An 11,575-nucleotide genomic window follows, 5' to 3' on the forward strand; every position below is an offset into this window, starting at 1 on the left:
AAAATCACCTTTTTAATATTTGTTCTTGAGAACCCCTTTTACGTTTTTTCCTAAGTATGTGAAACGCATGCTTGATGGGGTTGATCTGGTGATTGACTCAGGCATTACAGAATTTTCCACTTTTTTGCCTTTAACTCATTGGGTTACTTTTGCAGTATGTTTTGGGTTATTTTCCATCTGAACCGTGATGTGCTGTCCAATGAGTCTTGCTTCATTTGGTTTCATCTGAGCAAAAGTATAGCCCTGTACATTCAAGAATTCATCCAGCTTCTTCTGTTTTCAGTCACATCATAAACACTAGTGACCCAGTGCCATTGGAAGCCATGCATGCCCCTGTCATCACACTGCCTTCACAATGATTTACAGAGGATGTCGTGTGCTTTGGGTCATGAGCTGTTCCAAGCCTTCTCCATATTTTGTTCTTCCTATCATTCTGGTACAGGTTGATCGTAGTTTCATATGTCCAAAGAACTGGGCTGGCTTCTTTAGATGGGTTTTGGGGCAAAATCTAAGCTGGCCGTGCTATTTTTAAGGCTAATTAATGGTTTGCACCTTGTAGTGAATCCTCTGTATTTGCGTTTTATGTAGTCTTCTCTATGGTAGATACTGAAACATCTACATCCTGGAGAGTGTTCTTCACTTAAATGGGTGTTGTGAAGGGTTTTTTCACCATGGAAAGGATTTTGCGATTATATCAATCACTTGTCTTCCGTGGATATCCAGGCCATTTTTGCGTTCCTTAACTCCTGTTTTGTTTTTTTTTCTTGCAGAATGTACCAAACTGTTGATTTGACCACATCAAACATTTCTGCTATCTTTGATGGATCTGTTTTCTTTTCAGCCTAATGGTCTTTTTCTTTTCTATTCAGAGTTCCTTTGATTACATGTTGTGGGTTCTTGGAAACAGCTTCCAAATACAAATGCCACACCTGGAATTGGTTCCATACCTTTTACTTGCTTAATTGATGGTTTAATTAAAGAATAGGTTATTGAAGAGCTTTTGAAATTGTCCAATTACTTTTGGTAGCTTAAGAGGCAACTACAGGTTTAACTTCTTCATGACACATGACGTACTGTTATGGTCAGGAGACCGCAAAAGATCTTGCAAAAATCCCACAAAAAAGGTTGATACACAAGAGTAGCTGGAAACTTAGCTGGCTGCAATCCACTGACTACACAAACACAACTAGAAGGTAGCGGTGGAGTGTTCCTAAACAACCCAGATGCCTAGTCACCGCCGGAGAACTAACTAACCTCAGATGAAATGAGAAATCCTGACTTGCCTCTGAGCAGACCCAAAGGAATTCCCCCCCCCCAACTCCCAACAGTATTTCTCATACAGCAGTGACCCTGCGGGACCTTGGATCTTAGTTCTCACAGGGCCACTGCCAGTCAGTGACATCACTATTACCGCTTGTGAGGCCCTGAAGTTCTCGCGAGCGGTAACGTGTTGACATCACCGACCGTGAGGAATGTCCTAGTTACCTCTGCAGCCTTGTTCACGGAATGAGGTTGCATCGAGTACTAGCTCTCAGACGCAGTTTTTTTTTTCTTAAGTTTACTGCACGATATAGACCCGCCCACCGGCGGCTGTAATTGGTTACAGTGAGACAGCTGTCACATGAGCAGGGAAGACGTGAAAGTTATGAGCTTAATGAGCAGCGGCTCTGGAAGATGAAAAAGCTGCCGCGGCAGCAGTGTGACAGTCGCCTGTTGATGGGTAAGTATGAAGCGCTTGCTCCTACCCCTTTTGCACCCTGATTCTGGTCCCCTTAGACTTTTTATATGGGGGGCAGTATCTGGCCTAATACCAGCCCTCTGAACGTACGTTGCTGTTATCTGTGTGTGTATTTTCTCTGCTTTATTTCCTCTTCCCCTCCTAGTGACATCACTTCCTTGAAAAATGCAGGGTAGTGATGAACACCGTCCCGAAAAATGCAAAATACCGCGGAAAGAACGCTGGAAAATGCAATAAAATGCACATAATTTGCTACCTGCGTTATTCCCTGCAGTAGTTCACGATTACATTAGTCAATGGGGTAAAATACTGCAGGGACCTGCGGAAAAGTGACATGCACATTAATTCCGCAGCGGAAATTCCGCAGCAAAACTTGTTGGTGAAAAAAACGCAGTGTGCGCACAGCTTTTTTTTTTTTTTTTTTATTTTTACCATAGGTTTTGCCGGGGAATGACTACAGCAAGGTTATGAACATTTTCTGCAGCAAAACCGCGGTAAAAACTGTGCAGCGTGCCACAGGGCCTAAAACTGGATTTATGCACTCAGTTTGTGATGCTGTTATTAATCCCTTGAGCTCAATGACGGACACATACATTGTGAAGCTTGTAGTGGAATCAAACTGAATCCACTCCACACAGGCCTGCTGTAGACCATAAGGCCACTTGCACACGTTTGGTAGTATCTGTAAACCAAAACTAGGAGTGGGTTAAAAAAAAAAAAATGGTGCTCTTGTTTCTATTATACTTTTCTTCTGATTGTTCCACTTTTTGTTTTGGCTTTCAAATACCAAAAAAAAAAACTCCCTCAAAAAACTGCATGTGACCTTACAAATACTGAGGGGAAAAACTCACCAAATACTCAGTGTATGTGATCTCAAATCAGTGGTGTTTATCGTCTTAAATGCTGCTGTCAATCACAGCAGCATTTAAAGGGAACCAGAATTTTCACATTTAAGCTAGTGCTAGTATAGCACTGGCTTTATCAGGCTGCTTAGCTACATACCTGTAGTGGTTAGCTCGAATGTTTAGGATTTGAAATCCAAGAAAATAAAGTTTTTAAAATAGGCTGCTTGTTGATTGGCAGCAGCTGAGGATCAGATAATATATTCATAGTTATCCCCTCCCCCTGTTAGAATTAGCATAAGTATTATACAAACGATTCACTTTGTCTGTTGCAGGACCTGTGGTGAGGTCATACCCATGTGACCAGAAGGGGCGAGCCTCAGCCAACAATGCTGGATACCAGGTCACATGGGTATGACCTTACACAGGTCCTGCTAGAGACAAAGTGAATTGTTTCTATAATGCTTATGCCAATTCTAACAGGAGGAGGGGATAGCTATGAATATATTATCTGCTCCTCAGCTGCTGTCACTCTCAATAAGCAGCTAATTTTATAAACTTTTACTTTCTTGGATTTCAAAACCTAAACATCCGAGCTGACCATTACAGGTATGTAGAGAATCAGCCTGATTATGCCAGTATACCACTGGCTTTCGGTTATATACGAAAATCCTGGTGACTACTGGGCACCCTGTAAAGTGTGCAGTGGGCATAATGAGAGAAGTGGAAAAGCCAGCTGGGGCAGGTGCTGGACTAGTCTTCACTCCAGTTATGGCCCTTGGCGGGATCTTTAAATGGAACCTATCACTAGGGAAATGCAGTCCAATCCTCAGACATGTTTCAGAGCAGTGGGAGCTGAGTAGATCAATTTATACAGTTGTGAGAAAAGATTAATTACACCTTGTGTTTTCATTTAAACCTGTTCTTTCTGGGATTTTTGATCCAGTATTCTATTAGTGACTGAAGGATATTGCTGTATGCATTCTTATAGGAACGCTGTCAGTTGCGACTAGGACACCCCACTGCACCAAAAACCTCAGAAAGAACAAAGATTTAAATGAGAAACTGCTTATACTGTTTCTTTTCTCCAAAACTGTCTGTTCAGCTCCCCTTTTCTAATCATGGTGCCTACAGATTGGGCTGCATCTTAATTTAAAGGGGGTTCATTTTAAAGTATATTGACTCAGCACTGGAACGTTTTAGATAAAACATACCTCGCTGTAGCCTTGCAACCAGTTCATGTTGTCTGGCGGTATGGGCAGCATTAATGAGTGACTGGTTCCATTTATTTGCCATTGGGACTCGCACACATCTGCCATCTACCTTGTTTGAGTGTAAACTACAATATGTGCTTAAAAAATGCAGTTTTCGGTTTTGTTAGTGACAAGTAGTCATGGTTTGCAAAAAAGACTTTGCATATTTATGAAAGATTCCATGATTTTGGAATATTTGTGCTAAGGGTAGGGAATGGTTGAAAATAAACAAGAATTACTTCCCAGTTGGTGTATACTGCAAAAATGACAGAGTTCTGTAGTTTTTACTTTAAGGCTATGTGCGCACGTTGCGTATTTGCATGCAGTTACGCTGCGTTCTGCACCGCAGCGTAACTGCATGCGTCCTGAGTCCCCAGCATAATCTATGAAGATTATGCATGAGACGTGCACACGTGGCATATTAGAACGCAGCGCTTCGGCTGCTGCCCGAAGCGCTGCGTTCTAAGTGACATGTCACTTCTTTCGGGCGCTTTGCATGCAGCCCCCGCTCTGTCTATGGGAGGGGCTGCACTCAGAGCGCATGAAATCGGCTTTTCATTACGGACTCTTTCTGCAGCGATTTGAACCGCACGTGTGCTGTTCAAATCGCTGCAGAAATTTCTGCAGGGACAGAACGCAACGTGTGCACGTAGCCCAAGTGTGGAGAGTGTGGAGGCTGTGAAGTATCAGTGTCAGGGAAATGACACATGACAGTTCAGTAAAGTCGACCAACTGCATATGTAATGGGGTAACTGCTGACTAAGGTTTATTTTAGGCCCCTTTCACAGAGTTAACCTACATTCACTGGTCCCATCGGAGCTTTCATCCGAACCCCCCGCCCCACCTACTGTGTGCTATCTTGCGCTATTTTCAGGCATATATGCTTTCTGCAGGCGGACACCCAGACACAATCTACCACGTGTGTGTGAAGTTTTTAATAGTTAGGTCCAGAAATATTTGGACAGTGACACAATTTTCGCGAGTTGGGCTCTGCATGCCACCACATTGGATTTGAAATGAAACCTCTACAACAGAATTCAAGTGCAGATTGTAACGTTTAATTTGAAGGTTTGAACAAAAATATCTGATAGAAATTGTAGGAATTGTACACATTTCTTTACAAACACTCCACATTTTAGGAGGTCAAAAGTAATTGGACAAATAAACCAAACCCAAACAAAATATTTTTATTTTCAATATTTTGTTGCGAATCCTTTGGAGGCAATCATTGCCTTAAGTCTGGAACCCATGGACATCACCAAACGCTGGGTTTCCTCCTTCTTAATGCTTTGCCAGGCCTTTACAGCCGCAGCCTTCAGGTCTTGCTTGTTTGTGGGTCTTTCCGTCTTAAGTCTGGATTTGAGCAAGTGAAATGCATGCTCAATTGGGTTAAGATCTGGTGATTGACTTGGCCATTGCAGAATGTTCCACTTTTTAGCACTCATGAACTCCTGGGTAGCTTTGGCTGTATGCTTGGGGTCATTGTCCATCTGTACTATGAAGCGCTGTCCGATCAACTTTGCGGCATTTGGTTGAATCTGGGCTGAAAGTATATCCCGGTACACTTCAGAATTCATCCGGCTACTCTTGTCTGCTGTTATGTCATCAATAAACACAAGTGACCCAGTGCCATTGAAAGCCATGCATGCCCATGCCATCACGTTGCCTCCACCATGTTTTACAGAGGATGTGGTGTGCCTTGGATCATGTGCCGTTCCCTTTCTTCTCCAAACTTTTTTCTTCCCATCATTCTGGTACAGGTTGATTTTTGTCTCATCTGTCCATAGAATACTTTTCCAGAACTGAGCTGGCTTCATGAGGTGTTTTTCAGCAAATAACTCTGGCCTGTCTATTTTTGGAATTGATGAATGGTTTGCATCTAGATGTGAACCCTTTGTATTTACTTTCATGGAGTCTTCTCTTTACTGTTGACTTAGAGACAGATACACCTACTTCACTGAGAGTGTTCTGGACTTCAGTTGATGTTGTGAACGGGTTCTTCTTCACCAAAGAAAGTATGCGGCGATCATCCACCACTGTTGTCATCCGTGGACGCCCAGGCCTTTGAGTTCCCAAGCTCACCAGTCAATTCCTTTTTTCTCAGAATGTACCCGACGGTTGATTTTGCTACTCCAAGCATGTCTGCTATCTCTCTGATGGATTTTTTTCTTTTTTTTTCAGCCTCAGGATGTTCTGCTTCACCTCAATTGAGAGTTCCTTAGACCGCATGTTGTCTGGTCACAGCAACAGCTTCCAAATGCAAAACCACACACCTGTAATCAACCCCAGACCTTTTAACTACTTCATTGATTACAGGTTAACGAGGGAGACTCCTTCAGCGTTAATTGCAGCCCTTAGAGTCCCTTGTCCAATTACTTTTGGTCCCTTGAAAAAGAGGAGGCTATGCATTACAGAGCTATGATTCCTAAACCCTTTCTCCGATTTGGATGTGAAAACTCTCATATTGCAGCTGGGAGTGTGCACTTTCAGCCCATATTATATATATAATTGTATTTCTGAACATGTTTTTGTAAACTGCTAAAATAACAACTTGTCACTGTCCAAATATTTCTGGCCTTGACTGTATACCAGTGATCTGTGACATTTTAGGTGGCTTGGGATATTATTCATATGCTGGATCATAATCTGTGTTTAATCTATTGGCGTTTCTGTAGCAGACCCATGTAGATTTCCTGAATTATGCAAGTTTCCCTGTGTAATGTGGTGAGCTGACCCATCCTTTTCCCCTAATAAATTTGGTGCATTTTATTCCACCACACTCTTAACAATAGGATTGGAGTGTACATCAGTCATAATGAGTCAGCTCTTTTAGTTTGAAAAGCGCTTAAGGGCCAGAGAGACTAGACTATTCCAGTATGGCCCGAACCATCTTCATCCACCCCACTTATTCCTTTCACATTGCTGCAGGTGATTAACATCTCTGTACACAAATGTGAAAGACTTCTCAGTTGACTTTATGGCCCAGTGCCCACGCTGCGGATTTCTGAAAATCAGCAAAATCTGCATGTCCCTTCTGAAGCCAGCAAAGTCTGAGAATTCAGAAGTGCTGTGTCCACGTTGAGTATTTTTCCCTTGCTTATTTGGTGAATTTTTTTTTTCCCCTGCACCAAATACGCAGGGGAAAAATAAGCAATATGGGCACAACACTTCTGAATTCTGATAGACGTTGCTGGCTTCACAATGGACATGCAGATTTTGCTGCAGATTTCTGAAAATACGCATCAAAACTACACAGCGTGGGCACTGGCCTATCAATGCGGAGAGAAGCTAGCTGGGGGCTTCACTGGACTAGTCAAACTGTAGTCCCCTACTGGTTTTTAAAACTGTCTTCCAAAGCAATGTAGCATTTAGGGTACCTGTCCACGATCTGGGGTTCTCCGCAGGAGAACACAGCGTCTACGCCTACTATCTGGGCGCAGCTGACTTTTTCACGGTGTTCAGCCGTGAACACTTGCAAGCATAAATTGAAATACTGTGGCTTGGAACGCTGCTCTGTGTTTCAGTTTGTTGTGGAGAAAAGCATAGTAAGCATGGGATTGCTAGAAATCCCATTCACTGTGCTTTTACTGTACAACGCAGCATTTTGGATGCAGAGAAAAAAACAGTGTCCAATACGCTGCAAACATTGATCGTGGGCACGTACCCTTAATAGGAAGAAAAAAAAACATACCTGGCCGCAATTGTACATGCAGGCTTTAATTTCATGCTGCTTGTAGTTTGGACAGTATGAACTGTTATCGAGGTCCCTGTAAATATATCATGCTGCTGCACAAGTGCAGGGTAACTGTGCCAAGTTTCCCTTAAAGAATCAACAAGAAGTTAATGGAATTTTTTTAATTAATGCAGATGTAGCTGGTGTGCTTTTCCATATCTTTTCAGCATGTCGTAATTGAATGTCTTCATGAGAGCTACAAAAGTTGTTTTCAGTTTTATATTCTAAATTACTGTTTTTTGTTTCCCTTTTATCAGGTAACGGAATTAAATGAACCCCTCTCAAATGAAGAAAGAAATTTATTGTCTGTTGCATACAAGAATGTTGTTGGAGCGCGTAGATCTTCCTGGAGGGTAATAAGCAGTATTGAGCAGAAAACCTCTGCTGATGGCAATGAGAAAAAAATTGAGATGGTGCGTGCCTATCGTGAAAAAATTGAAAAGGAATTGGAAGCGGTGTGCCAAGATGTACTAAACCTTTTGGATAATTTCCTTATTAAAAATTGCAGTGAAACACAGTATGAAAGCAAAGTGTTTTACCTGAAAATGAAGGGAGATTATTATCGATACCTAGCAGAGGTAGCCACTGGAGAAAAGCGAGCAGCAGTTGTTGAGTCTTCAGAGAAAGCATACAGTGAGGCCCATGAGATAAGCAAGGAGCACATGCAGCCTACTCATCCCATTAGGCTTGGCTTGGCTCTTAACTACTCTGTGTTCTACTATGAAATACAAAATGCCCCAGAACAGGCTTGCCATCTGGCCAAGACTGCATTTGATGATGCCATTGCAGAGCTGGATACCCTGAATGAGGACTCCTACAAGGACTCTACACTTATCATGCAACTTCTACGTGACAACCTAACACTCTGGACAAGTGACCAGCAAGATGACGACGGAGGAGAAGGCAACAATTAAGACCTATTGGACTGGCAGCCGCACGCTGATGCTACTACCGCAGTCTTTATTTTTTTTCCCACAAGTGGGGGGTTGAGGGTGGGGGAGGGTAAGGAAGGGACAACCTCCCCAGGGAAAGACCCTACCACCTGTCTTTGATTGCCTCTTCGACATTTTGCCAAAACACCACGAGTGGAAAGTTAGACTGGCTGTGCTAGTATGGAATGGCAGCCAAACACTGGCACATGGACTGTTCTGTAGTTAATAAAAGTAAAGCTGTTTTTAATTTTAAGTTATCGCTAGACATATTTAGAAAGATTTAAGAGTAGGAATAACTTGAATGGAATGCCTTTTTAAATAGTTTTGTGGTTCCAGTAAGTTATTTAATATTTATATTTAGCTGTAAGCACGTCTTGCAATTCATGCTACAGTATATGCATATTTATTTAATGTGTTGTGTACTTCGTGCACTGCACGTACTTACATGATATACACCTAATACTTTACTCACTGCCTAAAAGTATTCATGCTAACGTATTCCACGGCTTAACAGGAAAACTTGCCGGTACTTTAGCATTTTAGTTTTTTTATCCTTTTTTATTTTGTAAGTCTATAAATTCCCTATTACAACATATGTAATCATACTATTGCATCAAATAACCTATATGATGAGCTGCAATTAGCATTTATTGGGATTTTCACCACTTTTAAACTCTATTTTAATTGATCTAGAGCTGCCACGAAGAATTTTCTTGGCGTTATTCACCCAAAATGTTATGTTGCAATTTGAGCATTTAGGTTCAGATTTTGGATTTCTTTCCTGATTGCAGGAATAAAAATATAGTCCAATACAATGCACGTTTAGCTGGTAAATTGAAGTTAAGGAAACCGTGAAAATTCCTGAAATACTATTCTTTTATCTTTAAGAAAGATAGCAATGCCCAATTATTAATCTGAATTCTGAGCAAGATGAAACTTTCAATACTAAAAAAATTGTGACTCTATGAAGTGGTGCATTTTATCATGCAAATGTCTGTTGGCATATGTTTCAATAGACAATTCTTAATTTCCTGACTGGTTCAATAAGTGCAACCAAAGTTCTAAACGTTCTAGTTTGGAAGTATTTAAATGGAACAGTATAGAAGATTTCTTTTTAAGATTTCATTACTTTTCTAGAAGCCATAGGTAATAACAAAGCTGTCGTCATTGTAGAATGTTTCTTGCTTACTATAGCGATGCTAAATTGGTATGTTCATATAGCCGGAGATGGAGGCAAATTGGTGGAAGAATTCTATATTCTTAAGACAGCAAGTGGAATTTTTAATTTTTTTTTTTTTTTCCCCCACCACCGTCCAGTGATCAGTGTTAAATTTGTGTCCAACGTAGAAGTAATTTACTGGAATTACATGAACTATTTTTAGTTTTTATTTTATTGGCTGCTATAAAACCTTGAAGATACTAAGAGGGCTACAAAGCTAAGAATGATGAATAGGTTCTAAGCAGCGTGTTTTTTTTTTTTGTTTTTTTAATTGCACTTGCCTATATAACAGTTTCTCCAATGAAATTACTACCGCTGCATTAATCTTAATACAATATTGTGCATGCTAGTGTTGTATTTCTATAACGTAGCTTGAAATTAAATTATACAGTAGATGTTATGTATTCCTATGGCAAGCCAACTCGTCTTCAATTTTATTGCCTTTTATTTTCAAGAAGCAAAAAAAAATGTTCTCCATTGGAAAGTGAGGGTTTAAAGGGTAGACAATGATCTACAGAGCTGTAATAGATAAATATTGATATGTAATGGATGTTGCTATTGTGACATGCAAATATATAATTTTGATCTTAAAAGAAAAACAAAAAAATAAAAAAAATGAAAAAAGAGAAAATATATAAAAATTGGATGGTTGGGGCGTGGGTGGGATCATAAACACCAGTTTTAGCCTAACCTCAATGTCTGGTGTTAGTCATGGTGAAATTCTAACTATTAACGTGTAGGAATATTACTGTTTTTGAATAAGCCTTTGTTTGTGCTTTTTTGTCATTGTAATGCAGTGAATTATTTAAGGTCTGATCAGTGAATTGTCATTTTTAGCTATTCACTTTTATTTTAAACACTCCGTGTTTCAGTTCAAACATTTTTCCCCATTTTTTTTTTTCTTTTCATTTTTTTTTTTTTTCCCCCCCCCAGCACATGGACCATTTCTAGCAGTTTTCCTCAGTGATGGAATATCATGAATGTGATTCATTATGTAACTGTCGCACATTGGGCAAATAAACTTACAAATCTGATGTGGGTGCTGCTTAAAAAATGTGTGGAGTTTAATCTTTTTTTTTTCTTTTCTTTCCTTTTTTGATCTTCAGATTGAGAACTGCAAACGAGATATTACACCACATTTCTATTTATGCATATTTGTAATGAAGTCTCATTAAGATTTAATTTTTGTTCTTCAAATACTCATCGATGGTATTCTCAGTGCTCCAAACGCGTGTGATAGTTTGCCAGGTGAGCCTAATTTAATGGGGATCTGTCACAAGGTTCTTGCCACCTAATCTGAAAGTAGTATTACATAGGGGCAGAGACCCTGATGGCAGAGATGTCACTTACCAGGCTGTTTAAACAGTGATTTTATCAAAACTACCCTAATCAGCAGAAAAATATCATTAGAGGATTACTTGGCCTGCTGCCAGATTGTCCCGTATATTCATGAACTCTGTATAAGGGCAATCACACTGGTGTATTACTCGCACGAGTGCAATGTGGGAAAATCTTGCATTGCACTCAGCCCCATTTAAGATAGTACAGCAGATCACATCTGCAAGTTTTTCCTGAGCCCTAATCGGATTGAGGAAAAAAAATAGCATGCTGCGATTGAGTCTCGGATCACTCACACCCATACAAGTCTATGGGTGCGAGGGAAACATTGGACTGCACTTGGATGGCATCTGAGTGTAGTGCAATGTTACACCTCGTGGCTCTCCTGTTGCAAGGAATAAGGCGGTCTCCCATTCCTTGCCTGCCACGAGCCCTCCTGCTCAGCAGCGCCGAAGGTCTGGGAGACTGCGCAGTGTGCAGGAGATACCTGCTCAGAGAGGCAGCAGAAGGGTGACACCTA

The 11,575-nt window shown here is 40.8% G+C and overlaps 1 protein-coding gene across 1 annotated transcript in view; it reads left to right on the forward strand.

The window, feature by feature from the left end:
- The window catches only part of YWHAG (tyrosine 3-monooxygenase/tryptophan 5-monooxygenase activation protein gamma), a 53,279-nt gene extending 42,528 nt beyond the window's left edge, over nt 1-10,751 (forward strand). Inside the window, exon 2 of the mRNA XM_075336279.1 lies at nt 7,824-10,751. Within this exon, the coding sequence (XP_075192394.1) occupies nt 7,824-8,480 (657 nt within the window). The 3' untranslated portion in view covers nt 8,481-10,751. The remainder of the gene's footprint in view (nt 1-7,823) is intronic.
- Nucleotides 10,752-11,575: the final 824 nt, after the last annotated feature.

Source organism: Anomaloglossus baeobatrachus, chromosome 2 (genome assembly GCF_048569485.1).
Source record: "Anomaloglossus baeobatrachus isolate aAnoBae1 chromosome 2, aAnoBae1.hap1, whole genome shotgun sequence".
Taxonomy (NCBI): Eukaryota; Metazoa; Chordata; class Amphibia; order Anura; family Aromobatidae; genus Anomaloglossus; species Anomaloglossus baeobatrachus.